This window comes from Neolamprologus multifasciatus, chromosome 15 (genome assembly GCF_963576455.1).
Source record: "Neolamprologus multifasciatus chromosome 15, fNeoMul1.2, whole genome shotgun sequence".
Lineage (NCBI taxonomy): Eukaryota > Metazoa > Chordata > Actinopteri > Cichliformes > Cichlidae > Neolamprologus > Neolamprologus multifasciatus.
The window spans coordinates 11,802,848-11,822,368 of record NC_140453.1 but is presented as its reverse complement, the minus strand read 5'-3'; the positions used below and the strand labels follow the sequence as shown (position 1 = coordinate 11,822,368).

The 19,521-nt window shown below is 40.2% G+C and overlaps 1 protein-coding gene across 1 annotated transcript in view; it reads left to right on the top strand.

Moving 5' to 3' along the window:
• adgb (androglobin) overlaps positions 1–18,564 on the top strand; it is a 39,806-nt gene extending 21,242 nt beyond the window's left edge. Inside the window, exons 19-35 of the mRNA XM_085133298.1 lie at positions 755–869; positions 1,677–1,844; positions 4,385–4,514; positions 5,004–5,138; positions 6,958–7,051; positions 7,708–7,839; positions 8,052–8,205; positions 8,385–8,572; positions 8,677–8,843; positions 9,710–9,861; positions 11,182–11,293; positions 13,267–13,400; positions 14,383–14,538; positions 14,684–14,768; positions 14,855–14,957; positions 17,596–17,779; positions 17,917–18,564. Of these exons, the coding sequence (XP_084989424.1) occupies positions 755–869; positions 1,677–1,844; positions 4,385–4,514; positions 5,004–5,138; positions 6,958–7,051; positions 7,708–7,839; positions 8,052–8,205; positions 8,385–8,572; positions 8,677–8,843; positions 9,710–9,861; positions 11,182–11,293; positions 13,267–13,400; positions 14,383–14,538; positions 14,684–14,768; positions 14,855–14,957; positions 17,596–17,779; positions 17,917–18,120 (2,413 nt within the window). The 3' untranslated portion in view covers positions 18,121–18,564. The remainder of the gene's footprint in view (positions 1–754; positions 870–1,676; positions 1,845–4,384; positions 4,515–5,003; positions 5,139–6,957; positions 7,052–7,707; positions 7,840–8,051; positions 8,206–8,384; positions 8,573–8,676; positions 8,844–9,709; positions 9,862–11,181; positions 11,294–13,266; positions 13,401–14,382; positions 14,539–14,683; positions 14,769–14,854; positions 14,958–17,595; positions 17,780–17,916) is intronic.
• The last annotated feature ends 957 nt before the right edge of the window (positions 18,565–19,521 follow it).

Genomic DNA, 19,521 nt, shown 5'->3' with positions numbered 1-19,521 from the left:
CACTATCTTCTCTCCCATACTCCTTATCTTCTTTTGTCTCGCTCGCATTTATTTCCCTTTTGAATGTTTCCACAGTACTAGCCCAGCTCCGCCTCAGTGCTCATCCATCTAGTTAGGGCTGTAATGGCTAAATTATGTAAAGCTAATGGGGCCAAGAAAGTGGAGCTCCACTCTCTCATGCCTGACCAGGCCTTGTGAACTCAGTTTGGTACTTGGCGGAGAGGACATTAGGCTACTGCACATCTGACTGTCTGACCTAGTCAGTATTATTTGACAGGAACATAGCTCCTCTAATGCAAAAAAAGGGATTTCTCTTTGATTTTGTAGCTTCTGTTAACAACTACATGAATTACAGGACCCACGTTTTTGCACCAAACCATCACATTGTAAGTAGTTAATCAGTGCTATTCACATTCTCTGTCAGTAGCTTTAATTGTTAAATACAGCAAAATGTAAATAAAAACAGAATGCAGAAGTACGTATTTTTTGGAAATGTGGTTGTAGGACAAAAAGAGCTGGTGATTCTACACAAATAGTTTGATTTTCTTTTGATTTTTTTATCCTAGATAGTTTTATAGTTGAATCTAAGAAGGAAACGTCACTCTGTGGTTGAACTAATGGCAACACGTCAGGCCCGGTGTGGGCAGACTGAAGGTCACAAGCAAATAGGCAAATAACCACAGGTTTTAGGAAAGTGCAACGAATGAGTGATTGCTTTCAGAATGCAATTTTTTTTTTGTGCTCTCCCCATCAGGCGGCATGTGCTGTGCATCCACATAAATGCAGCATTGGGTTACCATGTCCACCTCTGCAGCGAGACACCATTTATCTTTGGAGAAGAAGAAACCATCATGCCACACCTTACAAAGGTGCCTTTATTTATGACAATGATGGCAATTCCATTGTAGTAAATGGCTGGCTTTCTGAGCAGTGGCGCTCCTTTCAGAATATTATCCTGCAGCCGTTTTCTGCCACATGCTGCTACTAAATAGATACACATTCACATTTCTGATATAAGATTTGACATGTAAATGGCTTTCTTTCTTTTTTATCTCCAGGAAAATTTTCACAAAAATAGAAGTGATGATACAGTATATGTAAATAGAAAGGGTCAAAGGGGCACATACTGACTAAGAAATATAAGGGGTGGTTAAACACATGAAGAAACTAGCCCTCATGGTGTTCAATTTAAGCACATCTGTCATGATATTTTGTGGTGAAATCACTGGAACAGAATAAAATAAAGGGAAACTAAAGAGAATATGCGCAACTTTTTATCCTACTTATGACATTTTTTTTTTTTAAAAAGCAGAGCTTTTTGAAACATAGTGACAAAGAGGATAACATTGCCCTCACAGTGGCATTTTGAAACTGGGCTTACTCCAGCTTCAATTTAAAAAATCACATCATGTTAGTGACTCTGCTCTCACACATTTTCTCTTATCTTTGTATAGCTGAATGTATATTTTTCATCTTTCTTTTGTCGATTGTGTAGCCTTAGCCCATCACTGTTTATGTGCATATAGCAAATGTTCTATAAGCAATTCTGATTTGATCACCATGGAAGTGCACCAGATTGTAGCATGATGCACTGTCCCTGTTTACTTTCTGTCTGTGTAAACTCCCAACACTAAATAAAACTGAGATGCCTCCCAACTGTTCTTCTCTTTTAATAGGAAAGTGCCCATTTCACTGAGCAGGCCTCTTCCATCTTTAGGGCCCTGTCCAGATTGGTGGTTTCTTTTAGTGATAAGCAGCAGCAGCCAGCACTAAGAAAGGGTCTGGAAGAAACTCACTGTCCCAGAAACATCAGCACCACCCAGGAAAAATGGGAGCACTGCAAGGTAGTTTGCTCATAGGTACACACAGATTATATGTAGAGTGCATAGCTCAGCATCCTTTATACCTTTGGCAAGTCATTGACAGTTGACAGCTGCTAAATCTACATGTTGAAAAATTCGTTTTACAGTTGTTAGGCCATGTCTTCAATTTAGATGAGATACAGTGGGGCAAAAAAGTATTTAGTCAGCCACCGATTGTGCAAGTTCCCCCACTTAAAATGATGACAGAGGTCAGTAATTTGCACCAGAGGTACACTTCAACTGTGAGAGACAGAATGTGAAAAAAAAATCCATGAATTCACATGGTAGGATTTGTAAAGAATTTATTCGTAAATCAGGGTGGAAAATAAGTATTTGGTCACCTCAAACAAGGAAAATCCCTGGCTCTCACAGACCTGTAACGTCTTCTGTAAGAAGCTTTTCTGTCCCCCACTCGTTACCTGTATGAATGGCACCTGTTTGACCTCATCATCTGTATAAAAGACACCTGTTCACAGCCTCAACCAGTCAGACTCCAAACTCCGCCATGGCCAAGACCAAAGAGCTTTCGAAGGACACCAGGAAAAGAATTGTAGACCTGCACCAGACTGGGAAGAGTGAATCTACAATAGGCAAGCAGCTTGGTGTGAAAAAGTCAACTGTGGGAGCAATCATCAGAAAATGGAAGACATACAAGACCACTGATAATCTCCCTCGATCTGGGGCTCCACGCAAGATCTCATCCCGTGGTGTCAAAATGATCATGAGAACGGTGAGCAAAGATCCCAGAACCACACGGGGGGACCTGGTGAATGACCTGCAGAGAGCTGGGACCAAAGTAACAAAGGTCACCATCAGTAACACACTACAACGGCAGGGAATCAAATCCCGCAGTGCCAGACGTGTTCCGCTGCTGAAGCCAGTGCATGTCCAGGCCCGTCTGAAGTTTGCCAGAGAGCACATGAGCACAGCGCTGTATCATAGCAGAGGATTGGGAGAATGTCATGTGGTCAGATGAAACCAAAGTAGAACTTTTTGGTATAAACTCAACTCGTCGTGTTTGGAGGAAGAAGAATACTGAGTTGCATCCCAAGAACACCATACCTACTGTGAAGCATGGGGGTGGAAACATCATGCTATGGGGCTGTTTTTCTGCCAAGGGGACAGGACGACTGATCCGTGTTAAGGACAGAATGAATGGGGCCAAGTATCGTGAGATTTTGAGCCAAAACCTCCTTCCATCAGTGAGAACTTTGAAGATGAAACGAGGCTGGGTCTTCCAACATGACAATGATCCAAAACACACCGCCCGGGCAACAAAGGAGTGGCTCCGTAAGAAGCATTTGAAAGTCCTGGAGTGGCCTAGCCAGTCTCCAGACCTCAACCCCATAGAAAATCTGTGGCGGGAGTTGAAAGTCCGTGTTGCTCGGCGACAGCCCCAAAACATCACTGCTCTTGAGAAGATCTGCATGGAGGAATGGGCCAAAATACCAGCTACTGTGTGTGCAAACCTGGTAAAGACCTATAGTAAACGTTTGACCTCTGTTATTGCCAACCTAAGGTTATGTTACAAAGTATTGAGTTGTATTTTTGTTATTGACCAAATACTTATTTTCCACCCTGATTTACGAATAAATTCTTTACAAATCCTACCATGTGAATTCATGGATTTTTTTTTCACATTCTGTCTCTCACAGTTGAAGTGTACCTCTGGTGCAAATTACTGACCTCTGTCATCATTTTAAGTGGGGGAACTTGCACAATCGGTGGCTGACTAAATACTTTTTTGCCCCACTGTAAATTACATTGATTTATGACTTTGAATTACCAGAAACTTAATTTATTATTGGACAAATATGTTTGGCTGTTATAGAAAATTAGTGTTGCTTAATTGACATTGATTTACAATAGCTCTGAGGAATAATCATTTCTGACTGGTCAGAATTTCTGAATTGCCTCAATGGAGTCCATATTTATGCGGACTGTGGTGTCTTTTACTTGGAACCGAATGCATTTTTCACAAGCCTTACAAAGATACCAATGGAAGAAAAGGTTTTCATTTAAAGAATTTAGGTAGTGGTAATGACTGATGTGAGGCCTAACAACCCTCCTACACATGAAAGGCTATTGGTCATAGGAGTTATGGATTCACATAGTTACAATTTTGCAAAATGTACAACCACAGCAAAATGACCGTACATCCTCTTTAATTTGGTCATTGCTGCTGTCTTTCCTCCTTGGCCTCGTGTTACACACACCCAAATGGTCACATTTGCTGATGATCAATTAAGTCTATTTGATTAGCAGGTCCTAGCTGCTACCTACCCTCCTAATTCAAATGGAAGCAGTAAAGGTGTACGTGGTTTTTCACACACTCCTTCTATATTTTAAATAAATGACACATTGTAATATGCCATATATGGGTGTTCATCTCAGGTTGTATTTAGGTGATTTAAGACCTGCTCAGGCTCGCTTGCTTGTTATGTCCTGGTATGTAAAACCTTAGAATTGACAGAAGGTGTGTTTTCTTTTTACCATGACTGCATGTGTTCTGATGTTTGTAGGTGTTTAACTTGGCAGTTTACCACATGCTGCGTGAGGCTCTGGGGAGGAAGCTGAAAGCAGACGAGCAGTTTGCTGTACAAGCTCTCACTGCTGACCCTTCACTGTTCCCTGAAGAATACCCCCCTATATGTAGGTGCCACTTATTTGTTTGCAGATATTGTATGCTATCATGTTATATACATAACATTAGAAGCACATGGATGTGCTTCTAACTGACAACCTCCTCTGTCAGTTGTGCTAAGCTTATAAGTCTGTATACCTAAATATATATACTTAATATATATATATATATATATATATATATATATATATATATATATATATATATACTAAATATATATATATATATATATATATATATATATATATATATATATGTATGTGTGTGTGTGTGTGTGTGTGTACATATATGTGTATACATATGTATGTATATATATATATATACTCAGTAGCTTTAAACACTGTAAGGCACTGACTCATCCTAAGTAATTGTTTACATTAGAAATATCATAAGATTGCAACTACACATGTGTCTTTGTTTATATGCAGTGTCGCTCTTTTCATTAATTCATATTCACCCACGATTTGCTGTTTTGTGCCCTCATTCTGCTTGTTAAGTAAATGCAGATTTGGAGCCTCCAGAAATGTGGAGAGACAGGGAGCCAACAGACAGAGAGGTCAAGGCAGTGACCGTTCTGCAGGCTGGATTCAGAGGGCACTTGGTGCGCGAGATCCTTGATGCCTCAAAACCTGGTAAACAACTGAACGTACACGCGCGCACACATAGAGAATATAATAATAATATCAAGGAAAGTGGTGTGATTCAAAGCTCATCTTTCAAATCAATATAAAAAATACTGGCTTTTGAGTAGACAGCGCCATTGAATACTTTATTTTCTGTGCTCTGTGAAGGAAAAGAGAGACACGGCAACTACAGCAATTTAAGAAAACATAGAAAATGTGCAAAAAGACCCACAAAAACACAGGATGGCCTGTTTTTCATTCCTAGATTGTCATTTATTATCCAAAAATCCCCTCACACACCAAACACCTGTTAGTTCTGCATTCACTGTATAATCTAGCCTGCTGGTGTACATCGAGCTCCTGAGCAGCAACGCAAATATGTATTGATGAGACTGCCACTCTTACTAATAAATCCTGACCGATGGAGGCTAACCACATCGGGGATACACAGACGAGAGGAAACATGCGCATCGTATACATGTGCAAACAGCGTTCCTGCATCACTGACTGATGTTCATTAGTGACATCAACAGAAAGATAGGGAAGAGAAGACGGGGAAGCAGTGGACACTTTCTAGGAAAAATGAGAGATTACATAAAGACAGTGTTGTGCAGCTATTCCAGTCTGGCTTTGGAATAATATACTGTTTTAGTTTTTGAACAGTTTTCTGGTAAATTAGAAATTTCCCTCAGTTTTAGTGAAAATATTTGGATGTGTTTTTAGAGGTAATGTAACAGTAATCGTCTTAATGTGAAGGTCCATCACTGTTTGTTGATTCCCAAGGAATCGCTGAAGGCGATGTACTGCACAGCCATCCTCTGTTTATTGCTGTGCTTTCTCCAGGCAACAACACATGACACTGTGACCCCTCTGAGTAACTTGTACATATGGGGGTATGGACAGTTTCATTAGTGTGGGGTTTGCCTAAAGCAGCACTGTAATACACAATAAATGAGAGAGTGCCTAATTTCCCATGGCTTGAAAATGTAGCTTGAGCATCTCAGACATCTAAAATACCCACATCATTAGAGTCAGTCTGCCGGCATCTCGAAATTATTATGCCGGTGGTCGTGTGACATTAGTATGAGCACATGTACATGCACACATTGGCCTAACATAGTTAGGTTCTTTCAAATCAAAGCACAAAGTGAAGCCTTTAGAGTTCCACTCAGAGTGATACTGACTGTCTAATAGCACTTTGAGAAACCATTCACTGAAAACATGCCACAATGTCCACATTGCCCAGGATAGTACTTGTTAATGACATGGTCCCCTTCAAGCACCTCAGTAGTTCCCCGGTATTTATGCACACTGTTTTTTTCTTTATTTTCTTCCACTCTATCAGCTCCATTTGTAAATCTCATTTGCCAGTCTTACATTATACTGGTCAGTTTGAAGTGCCACTTAGAAAAGAGAGCTGAGGGCAAGGATGTGTGGCGGGAAAAACTGGGGATACCTTTTGCCACATGTGAACATGTGGAAAAAAAATACAGCATTAAACAATCTCTTCTGAGCATTTCTGTGCACGCGCACACATTTACTGATACATGCATACTTGCAGGTATGCAGGATTTCTTGTCAAAAATTGCGTTCTGTCAGAGGGCTTACCTCTCAGGTGAGATGAGTGTGAAAATTAAGTGTCAAGGTGTGAATAATCTTCTCCTATCAGCCTATCGCTGAATGAAGTAAAAATGCACTTTGCAATATCTGCTTCCCACTCTGAACTAGGTCAACTTCAATGATTTTTTCATGCGTTTGACAACAACATGGGTTTTTCTTTCATCTTTAATGGAGGCTACTTTTCTGTGCGTGTGCTCATGTCATTCAGGAACGAAGGAGAACCTCAATGCCTCCAAGATCCTTTCATCCGTGTGGTCGACAATTGAATCTGACGCACACGAACATGCTGCTTTCTTGCTGAGGTAAATGAACAACTGAGGTCTATCAAAGTGTATGACAGAGGTGACTAATAAAAATGTACTGACTGTGTGCGCTTACATGGTGAGTCTAGCAATCGTAGTGGGGTTTTTTGTCAACACAAATATTTGAAAGTATATGAAAGCGCTGCAAATGCGTTCCAGTGCCAATGCTGTGTATATTGGATGGCATGCGTTTAGCCTCTCTGTTGCACTGCATGTCCAGAATCTGCTCCCTCTCCTGGTTGTGGCAGCCTGTGGGGGACATGCAGGGAGCATTTTCCACATTGTGTTCCATCTTTTCCCAGTGGTACCATCTGCTGTTTATACTCTCCCCGTTCCAATCAGCTACCAGCGTCTGCCGAATGACCCGCTGCCTGGGGATGCATGTGTGTGTGCATGAGCAATAAAAGCTCGGTCAATGTGTGTACGGCGGATGAAGAGGTGGTTTTCTTAACTGACATAAATAATCACTTAAGTCAAAGATCACACTGAAAAGCAAAGTGCATCTTGGTTCTTTCTTATGAAAGAGGCATAGATTGTTTTCTGGGAATTTGTAATGAATACTTAGTCTTATTTTAAATTAAAACTGTATTCACGACATGGTTTTTGCTTAAACTGAAATTTCTAAATGTGCTCTGAACTTTCTGTTTCTTGCACAGGCATATCATTAACAATTCTAAGAGGAAAGCAGACCTCTACCCATGTCTACGAGATGAATCGACTAAAATCGCCTTTGCTGATTACACTGTCTCTCTTCCAGACACAGCCAACTCATGGGTCTTGGTCTTTAGGTCAGAGAACATTGTAAACTCATTGAAAGAGAATTCCTAGGCTGTCTTGGAAAACCCTGGTGGAAATGCATGATGTCCTCTTATAACCTTGCTACCTAGCCGTGCTATCTTTGGTGTTGCTCATAAATTTCTCTTTAGAATTGAATTGACAACAGTACCAAGTAGCAGAATTTGATATATTATCGGCTATAATTTTTTTTACTGGTTCACAGAGAGATTTTCCTGGTTTCTGAGGAGATGCTGGTGATACCAAAGGTCTACTCTCCAATCCCTAATTGTCTTCTGCACGTCATAAATAATGACACAGGAGAGGAGGTAAACATGGTCTTCAACAGAGTAGCACCCCATGTCTATCAACCCAATAAGGTGTGTGGATATAACATGAATTTTTTGCGTGGTGCTTTTTTTGAACTTTTTTAGTATTATATATAGAAAAATCCTTTTAAAACTCTTTATTATAGTATTTGGTATTGATATTTTCTTTCCAATATACCTCCCTTCTAAAATAAAGAATTTTATGATGAACTTTCTATCCCTTGGCCCAGCTTGGTTATACCTTTGTAGCGGAAGCTATCACACCTGAATTACCCCCTTCTGGTGCAAAGTGGAGGATGTGCTTGATCGGCTCAAAGGAACCACTTCCAAAGCTGTCCCGTGACACCCCAGTTAGTGAATTCTCAGTTGATGAATTCCGGGATTATTACATTCCAAATAACAAAAATCTCATTTGTTGGTAAGAGAATTATATGGCATACAGTGTTGTTTTTTAATGTTAATAAAATGGAAAAAGCAGGGATACTCTGAGAATTTAATGCTATAATGTGAAATGTTTTATAGTTACAGAGTACATGTAACAACAGACACTGTAGCAACCGTTCAGCTTCAGACTTCCCACCCAGATGTATTGATACGTCTATCCATTCTGGACCATGAGAAACAAGTAGCTGACAAAACCGGGAAGGGCCATGTGGTGATTCCTGTTTTTTTCTTCCTGGCGAACAAAGGTGAGGTGTCATTAGGTGCAGTAAGCAAAGCTTGTGATGATCTGTGTTTCATAATTTAACACTCGACATATGAAACCAATTTAACTGTCTCACAGTTTTACTGTTTCTTTCAGTAAATTTTTGTGACCGTAGTTGTTCAGTAGTTCTTGAAATTCCACCTTGCAGTTTTAGTTGGTGAGAGCTACTGCAGCCTGCCAACAGCAAATCTGAATCTTTATTCTGCTTACAGTAACATTTGTAGTGTTTCACGAATATACAAGACAATCACACACAAGACACGTCAAATTTATGAGGAAGGTGGTATGCTACTAATGTTAAAACGGATTCAGCAGTCAACACTGCTAATATTAATAGGGTTTGGGTTTTTTTAAACATATGCTGTACTTAAAAAAAAAAAAAGAGGATTATCTTTCCTCCTACTCTTTTATTTTGTTTTTCTTTTCATCTTCTAGCCGTCCAACAATCCACAGCTGGCCAGCAATTTCTACAAAATCCTTCTTAAAAGAGTTCCATGTTCCTCCCGACCTTTTGAGTATGATTTTCGTTTTGCAGAAGACATTTTAAATGTGGCACTTTTTGTTCTCTCATATGCTGAGAGAAAGCTCTGCTGTTGTATGCTCATTTTAAAACCAAATTGTACACAAAACCGCCCTTGAACCACTTCGGAAAGCACGAGCAAGCGTTCTTAATATGCTGGAACTCTACCTGTTATTCAGAGTCAATTTTAAATGTTAAAATAATAGGAGAAGAGCTTTAGAATTGTGCACTTATTTGGACCAGATGCTAGAGTGTTTATAAAATGTTTCCTAGTATATTCATTATTCTTGTCTTTTATCAGCGTTAATAGATTTCTCTTTCTGTTACAGACACCGAAGAAAATAAACAGGAGCAGTCTCCTTCGGAGAACACTCTCCAGCAAAACGAAGGGGAAGACAGCGCAGTTAAAAAATCTATCTCCTCATCTGACCAGTACCAGCCTCCCACAGAGACTATGGTATCACTGACAACTGTCTGCGTGGTATCTGCTATTGCTCAAACACTTAACTATTCTCACTTTCATGGGCTTCTCACTTTCCCTCTCTGTCTCTCTCACCCACGTGCTTGCTGCCTGTTGATATCATTTTTTCTGCCGGATTACGCCTGTAAGCACACACACACACACACACACAAATTTAGTCTCACCCACACTCACATTCTCAGAGACACAATTTGACAAGAAGAGGAGAGCAGCAGAAACTGGAGGGGTGTTTTTTTTTTTTTACTGTCTGACTTATCAGTGCTTGTCAGGGAGCCATGATTTGTGCATGATTTATGACTCACTGTAATGTCTGAAGACCCCCCATCTAACACACCTGTTGTCTTAGTTTAAGGGTTGCAAAAGCATATGTTATGCTCTGTAGGTGTGTATCATCACATATTCACATGCACACGCATACAGTGGAAAATGAAAAATAGTTATTGTCATTCATTATTATTATTATTATTCATTCTTTTCTGTGGTGATTTTTTTTTTTACAGTGATGCATCTGGTGAATAATAATCGCATTTCCTCAGCAAATACTCACAAATACACACAGCAAATTTTCACAAATACACACAGTTAATGCCGCAGTTAAAGCAGTGAATTAAGGCTACAAAAACATGTTTTTGTAGCCTTAATTCAGACCTGTTAAGACGTTCGCTTCGGATACGCCATGTGTGTTTTTAAATCTTTTTTGGGGAACACAGTGAGTCAGTAGCACTAAGACAGATAATGTCGGATGACACTGATAGCAGCTATTGATTAGAGCTTAGAGCAGATAAAGACTTAAAGCAGAGGGTGAGTGAATAGGGTGGCGTTGTTTGCCACAGGGACTCACAACACACACAATGATGCATCGTAATGGTGGAATAATTGTAAAGACTTGTGTAGGGTGAGTTGGGGAGGGGGGGGGACTCAAAGATATATGTAAGCGAATGGGGAAAAAAATTAAATATATGCCACTTTTATTTTTTGTAGTGCTTTTTCTGTTTCTTTATACGCTTGATTTACTTCTTGGAATTTTGTCTGAATTCTGTCCTTTCTGTTCAGTGTGATGGACGTGGGTGTTACATGAGATAACCTTGGCTAACCAGCCCTCTGCCTTCACTCACTTTTTGTGGTGAACATGCACTTTAATTGTTTACCACAGCAGCACTGATGCAGATGTTTATAGTATATTGTCAGGTTGTGTTGGCTTTAGTTCATAGTTTTGATTCCTGCATAAATCATATCGTATATGCCTTTTTTTGTATGTGTGTAATGCGTTACATTGTACTCTGATGCAGGTGTTATACATTGTTCATCCATGTTTCACAGGTTCACAAGTACGTGGTGCAGGCAGAGGTGCTTTATAAGACCTGGAATCTGAGTGAATCCCAGTTGGCTTTTGCTTGTTCAGTCAAAGACTTGGAGAACAATGAGACAAGAGGTACATACTCAAGGCATTTACTATTACCACATCGCTTTCCAAGGGGGCAGCCAGGAAAGAAACCCTGTTTGCATCTTTTTCCTGGAAAACATACACATATGATTGGATTGTTCACTATAGTGCCATGAATCTTCTCACAGATAGGACTGTAATGGGCCATAAAGCAGTTCATTTTTATTATTCCATCAAAACTTTGTCAGCATTTAAGCACTTGGTTCTGAATGGATTTTCTACTAAGCCCTTAATGTTTGTTTTCGCACAGTTTATTTTGTGTTCAGTCTGAAATGTGAGTGATACTCAGTAGGCAGTGTCAGGGGCCAAGACAGGCACAGTTTATTCTGTGCTTCCACTTGCCATGGGCCTGTAATCACAACTGTAATGAAAGCCAAATGAATGCAGCTGCTTTTGCAGATCACAGAGTGTGATTTCTTGTGCCCAGTGGTCGCTGGCTGTGGCAGTAATCCCATCCTCTGCCACCAGCTCTTGGTTCTCTGCCTTTAATCATGCTATACAAATTGGATCAATTGAAAAATCGCGTCTTTGAAATTGGTTGAAGCTTCTTAAAAAAAATAAAAAATTGAAGGGGATGAAATAATCGCAGCATCTGTCGATGCTGATTTGAACGGATTGCTGCATGGGGAGAGCGTGCATGAATGCCTGGAGAGGAAAGCAAGCTTGCTATCACCGAATTTCTGTTGTTTTCACCAGATCTGATGCCAATGTTCCCCGTACTTAACCATTCAGTTATTCCATTTGCATGATATGAAATCTACAGGTGACATGTGTGTTTGGTTGTGTGTGTGTGTGTGTGTGTGTGTCAGCGTGTAAAATGAACACTGTCATTTGAGACTGCCATAAATAGACAGTGTTTTTCTGTCTTTTTAAATGTCGTTTTTTCCTGCATGTTTTTGCCAGTTTATGCTCACATTAGCCCACATATATATCTATATGCCAGTGTCCATACAAAACTGTCTATGTTTTCCCTAAGCTTATGAAAATGGGTCAGTGGGATGTCAAATGAAGCAGGCTCTTGCCCCCTGGTGTCCTGGGAAATATCTCAGCAGGAAAGTGAATTAATTTCATCCAGTTTAACTCTGTCTCAGTGGTGAGCCTCTGCCCTTGATCATGCTCCCTGCATGCTACATGGATATGCACGCACTACATGGCACGCCAAGCCTTGAAACCTCTTTAACAAGCTGTTTAACAATCTGTAGTTAAAGCAAAAACTGCACTGCTTATATTTTTTGAATGCATGCACATTTTCACATATTTGCCTAAAGTCCTACTGTTCGAGGAGTCAGCCTCAGTTCTTTGCAGCGTTACCATGAGAACACACAACAGTCTTTTCTTACAATTTCTTCAAGCATGTCCAACTTAAGTCAGTTTTCAGGATCCTTTTGGGATAAATTACAACAGCACAGATTGATATTTACATCCAGTTTTAGCATTGATTTTTTTTTTTATGTCTTGAGATAGGAGTAAGTCATTGAGTATTCACCAAAGCTCTTCAGGCAGAATGGCAGGGTGTCAGCTAAATGATGGATTATTACGCCTTTATATCAGAGAAGCGAGACTCATAGTTAATACTTCATCTAAGCTGGGGATTGAATCTGACTCAGTTTTTAAAGTGCAACAGTGCCATCTAGCATACATTCAGCCGCACAGCACCTTCACTGTTTGTGTGGCAGTCCCCATCTTTAATTGTTTAAGTAGAATGTGAATATCTGATACTGTTGAATGTCTATAGACATGGCATGCATTCAAAACTGAAGCATTCTAACATTTCACATTAGAAACAATTTTTAAAAAATCTAAAATTTTAGCATTTCCCAATAAGAACATTAAATAACTTAAATCTAGATCTAATGTAAAGTGAACACCGTAGTTAAAGTATTTATGAAACTAAATGCACAGCAGATTTTTAGAAGACAACAGAAAATGTTAATGTTCTTAACCTCTGCTTCATAATGCAGAAAATAAGCTTGAGGATGTAAAGCGTTCATCTACCACTAGCACACCAAATCGTGACGGCCTCAAGTCTGATGCAACCAAAACCCAGCGCAAAACCAAAGGAGACAAGGGGAAGCCAGCTGCCACTAACGAAACGGTAATGTATTACCACAGTATGGTACAGGAAAGACAAAACGCCACTCTGCAAGTCTGTCAACTGCACATATACAGATATATACAGATATCAAAAGGAAATACAAAAATACAAATAAGTACAATCAATGAAAAAAAAGTAAGATAATACACTATATACAATGGTAGCATACACAGTATGTGATTATGGATATAGTTGGAAATATGGAAGACATAAACTATATAGCTTGGAAGGTCATGGAAGGTCCATTATGCATGAAGCGGTGACCGTGGATGTTCACAGTGTCCAGTGACTTATAACATCGGGATTGAGGAGTTATAGAGTCTAACTGCTGTTGGGATGAATGATCTGCGAAAGCGCTCCTTCCTGCAGTGAGGGTGTTTCAGTCTCTGACTAAAGGAGCTGCTCAGCCCACTCACATACTCATGCAGTGGGTGATGTGGGTTGTTCATGATTGATGTCAGCTTTATTAACATCCTCCCCTCACCAACCATCTCCACAGACTCCAGGGGACATCCCAGCACGGAGCTAGACCTCCGCACCAGTTTGTCAATCCTGCTCCTGTCCCTGTCCGTGCATCCACTCCCCCAGCAGGCCACTGCATAGAAAAGGGCAGATGCTACCACAGTGTCATAGAATGAATAAACCTATGATACACATAATAGCAGCATTTTGATCAAAGCTGTGCCACACATTAATCCCCCCATTAAGCACGGTGACATTTAAAAGTTTTTCTAATACTGACCTCCTTCGTTTTTCATTTAAAATTTGATGGTAAGCGCATCTTTAATGGAGAAAAGACACTAAGCGATCTCCAAATAAACTAAAACTTATCTGTTGTGTAAAACAAAGGCAAAAAAAACTAAGTTTGAAGTAGACATGCGTACTTTAGCAAACCGACCTTCCGCTCTAGTGTTTGTGTGTCTCAGTATTTGTTATTTTTTTCTGTGGGTTCTTTGCACTCTGTGTGCAAATGTCTGTGCAGAGCCTTGACCTAACTAAACCAAACTGGATGCTACGTGTTGTCACGGACAACAGCAAAGCAAAAGGCATCGACGTTAAGAGAGACACAGAAAGAATAGACCAGATTAAAGCCATTAAAAAAGCATGGGAAATGGCCGAGCCGGGACGCTCTGCCAAGGTAACCCTTTTAATTCAATATATTCTGTCTTCTTTTGGAATATATAATGTACTCTAATTTATTTATTTATTTATTTATTTATTTTAAGTGGGCTACACTGAAACATACGCTTCAGACAGAATGATTTACTATGTCTTGCTTTTAGGCTTTTCAGTCTCGTCTCCATTTTCTTAAACAAGTGCAGCAAAAAGAGTGTGGTGATGCTGCTGCAGAGGAAAACAAAGATCCTGGTATGGATCTTTAAAAATGGAAACATATTTATGTGAACTCATATGGTTTATGGTAATGTGAGCTTGTCCTATTGGTACTTCTATAGATGCTTCAAGACCTGGTCAAGACATCTCTCAGAGTGCATCCAATCAGAAGTTGACTGACACCCCCTGCTCCTTTCCTCACATGGACTACAGTCACTTTACCAGGTTCTCCATTGCTATACTTTTCCGTCTCTGTCCCTTTTCACTCTTTCACTATCTATTTGATTGTTCAGCTTGTCCCAGCATGCAAGCTTAGAAGATATAGATGGAAAATGACACACAGCCAACAAAGAAAGTTAAATCATCTCACTGTATTTTAAAACAGATGCTTGCATTTTCCTCCCCCTGTTGAGGTCCTGTGGCTAATATGCAGGATGCAGTCTAGTTAACTAATGTAGATTTGTGGACCTGAAATTAAGAGCTGGAAGGCTTTATGGCATTAGAACATATTTGTGTGTGTTTGCATGTGTGTGTTTGTGTGTGTGTTGGTGAATATGTCAGTTCTTGTTCTCAGGAACAGATTGGTTCATACAATATCTGCAGAACATTGTTAGTAATTTCCTGTCTTTATGACCTTTGCTCTCATTGGTCCAGTGTGAACAGCAGTGTTACATTGTATACTTAACAGGGCCTGAAAGGGCAATGCAAGGACTCCAAGCTACAGCAGTGTGTGTAATGTATGGAGATAAGGTGGATGCTATTTAGTGCGGCTACTGGCATAATGTTTTTTAAGCTGTACCTTTCATTTTTACGAATGTAATGAAATTATTTACATAATAAGCATTATATTATTTTGCTGTTTATTTCTTCTTTATCCTTTTAAACTCTGCCTTCTCTGTCTGGGTTTATTCTGGGTACTTGGACTTCCCCCCATAGACCAAAGACATGCATCTCAGGTTAACTGGTGATTCTAAATTCTATTCCACAGCCCTAAATAGGATAAATGGTTAGGAATATGGATGAATTGATAGATAGATAATGAATTGACACAGCAAAAACAGTAAGTAGTTTATTGTTTTGAAATCTCTAAACATTTGGATTTACAGGCTGATGTTCATGCGTTAAAAATATACACAAATGTAACATTTGTGAGCCTGCCATTCCTCCTCTTATATAGCTGACTTCAGTTTCTAACAGCACAGCTAAATGTGCCTCAGAATGACAATACAGCAGCTCCACTACTGACATCAGTTACTGAAGGACTGACTCACAGAGAGTTTTTACTGCAGCTACATTTTTGTTGTTGTTTATATTTTAGGTTCTGATTTCTATATTTTGAGGCTGGGATTATTGTGTGGGTTAATCTTTGGTTCTGATTTCTACTTTAATGTTACTCTGGTTTCCTTTAAAGGCTAGTTAGCATATTTTTCCTCCTTATATTCTGTGTTATTTAACTTTCCCTGTGTCCTTAACTTAGAATTTCGAGTTCTTCGTCATCTTCAGGGGTTTTATGTTTGGTTGATTTGTGCTTTTTGTGCCTTGTTCTTGTTCTTGTTGCATTTGAGTTCTAGTTACTGTTTATGGAGTCTGTTTGTGATTAGTGACTCTTAGTTATTTCCCGTTTTACTTTTCCCCCAACCTCATTGTCTTGATTATGTACAACTGTGTCTAGTTTTCCCCAGCTGTCTTTCCTTGCCTGCTCTCCCCATGTGTATAAATAATTCTGTCTTCCTGTTAACTTCCCCTTGTGTTTTCTTTCTGTGATCTGCTGGGCTAATTTAGAGTTTGGGTTTCTAGTTTTTATTGTTAGTTTGAACTGTGAAACAAAGGCTCACCTTCTGTTTTATCCCTCTGCCTCCAGAGTATACATTTGGGTCCTTTGACCTGCAATTCATGACGATTACCAAGAGATTAATTTTTAAATATCTTTGATATCAATACACATCTAGGATTACAAGCAACTATGAGTTTGCTGCCCATCTATGTGTACCCATCGTAAACAACTATTTGCACTTAATTTTGAGCATCAATAGGGAAAGGGCTTTTTGGTTTTCGTATAAGTCGCTTAGCAATTGACCAGTCCCATTTCACTTAAGCTTGGTTGCATATAGATACATACTGTACAGTGTAAACTGGTCGAGTATAGTTAGGAAACAGTTTCACCATAATCCCCCCAAATTCCACGTTGAGCACCAAAGGCTAAGCCAACAGACTAGCCAATGGCTTTCCAAATTGGTCTATATCCTGTGTGTGACTGCATTGTCAGAGTAAGAGTTTTAAAGGGAAGAATCTCCCTCCACAGTCCCCCCTGGGTTTCCCATTACTCTCCCTGACACCATCTCTTGTTCCCTCCCTCCATCTCTCCCTCTGTCCATCCCTCTCCAGGATAAATGAGATGATATTTGGGTCTTTTAATTAGAGAGCTATTTCAGGGACACTATGAGCTCGTTACTCCAATGAGATGTGCCCCTCTCCCATCACCTCTCCATCCTCTCCTGCTGTGAGCGTGCGCATGTGCGTGCTAACACGTGTGTCCAGCTAATGGTGGCTGTCGACACTGGCCTGCAATATGAGCAGAGAAAGAGATGTGTTAAGTTTATTAAAGCGTGTCAGGCACATCAAGATTCACACTTGTGTACACACAGGCATGTCTATATCCTCAGTTTCCCTCTCCAAAAATTTGTTTAACACCTGATCCTGACACAGTAGCTACAGTGCATGTAATGACACTGTGCTATAGTACAAAGTACTTGAACATATCTTCAGATTTCTATTCATTCTCATTAGATGGATATACATACGTTCATGTGACAGAAAAATGCTGTGCACACCGTATACATTTAGTTCTTGTGCATACATGTAGACACCAAAAGGATTCTCCAGTGGTGATGGACTCTCACATAGAAGAGGCCCAGCAGAGGGAGCGCACTGAAAAGATCCAGACTTACCGGTTGGTCCGAGAGCATGTGTTGGAGTGCAGAAAACAGGAGGCGTTCAACAGGAAGGAGCTAATGAAACGTCAGCTGGAGATGTATCAAAACATGCAGGTAAGTGACAGAGAGGGAGAAGAATATAATGAAACAGAAAGAAATGAGCCACTGTGGCTATCAAAGTGAAAAGGAGTCAGCTGCCTTTCCCTCAAGTTCTTTAACTACTTTCTCGCTGCCATTTCTCTTGTCTCCAGGCAGCCTTTGAGCAGCGCTGTAAGAACTTTCACAATACGTGCGAAGCATTTAATAGCCGTCATCGAGCAAGCATCAAAAAGGAACAAGAAGAGAAGGAGGCTCTGGAGGACGCCCAGTCGACAGCTCTGGAAAAAGCAGCCTTCACCTCTGCTTCTGCACAGCCACCCAACAAGCAAGACAAGAATGCTGGCAAGGAGAAATGATAGTCTTTAGCACCAACATCCAGTTTCAATTCTCCTCAGTAGACATCTCAGAAGTAGTCACACTGAATTATCGTCATTGTGTCCCAGCATAGTTTACGTGTGCCTTACGAAACAACATCAGATGGGACGTTTATTTGTTCACCATTCAGTGCGTTCGCCTTTTCACTACACCTTTAACTTTGAACTTAACTTTGAAACGACTAGTTGCTCTAACTATAGTGTTTATTAAATGTTCTAGTTTGATAGTAGTTGAACAAAGATGTCCACACAATTATAATATTTAGATCATATCCCGTAAGATATTTAATGTGTTCTTTACCTATACTGTTCATTAATAGCTATGAAAGCAGGATTTGTAGTTTTTATTCATTTGAATCTAAAGTGAATGTTCACTGTCCATGTTTTCTCTGTGCTCTACACAAGAATAAAACATGTTTCAAATTCTCTTGATGAAACTGTAAAAATATTGCTGAGCTAACCTTAAAACTGAATTGGAGGTCTGAAGGATTTCTTTATTGTCATTGCACAGTCATACATAGTACAATAGTACAATGAAATTGGAAAACTGTCCTACGTCGGCACTACATACAACGACACGATACGACACATCACAATGCAACACAAACAACACAACACAGTAACTTAACTTAGTAACAAAAAATGAAGAATAAGGCTTGTAAAAGCTGTCCTTGAGTCTGTTTGTCCGGGACCTTGGCAGCCTGAACCTCCTGCCAGATGACAGCAGCTTAAACACCTGGTGTCCTGGGTGTGTACAGTCCTGTAGGATGCTGCGTGCCCTTTGAGACAGCGAGTGCTGTACAGGTCCTTCAGGTCCATTTTTCTAAGGATTCTCAGAAAGTGGAGACGCTGTTGGGCCTTTTTTTAAAACCGCAGAGGTATTAAAGCTCCATTGGAGGTCTGTGTCTATGTGCACACCCAGAAACTTGAAACTGAACACCCTTTCCACACCCTCCCCGTTGATACTGACAGGCTGCAGCTCAGACTTCCTCCTTCTGAAGTCGACTACCAGTTCTTTTGTCTTGGTGGAATTGAGGTCCAGGTTGTTGTCCACACACCAATCTGACAGCCTGTGAACTTCAGCTCTGTACGCCGTCCCATCTCCCCCAGAGATGAGCCCCACCACGGTGGTATCATCTGCAAACTTAATGACTGCGTTGTCTGGGTGGGTTCTAACACAGTCATGTGTGTACAGTAGGGGAGAGCTGATGATGAGGCCCCACTCTAACTCTCTGTACACGGTCTGAGAGGAAGTCTCTGATCCAGGCGGCAGGTGGTAGAAGGAAGTCTGAATTCCAGCAGTTTAACTAGTCTAACCGGGAGTATCGTATTGATATTGTATAAATTAAAAATAAAGAAAACTTGAAGCTCACATTGAGGATT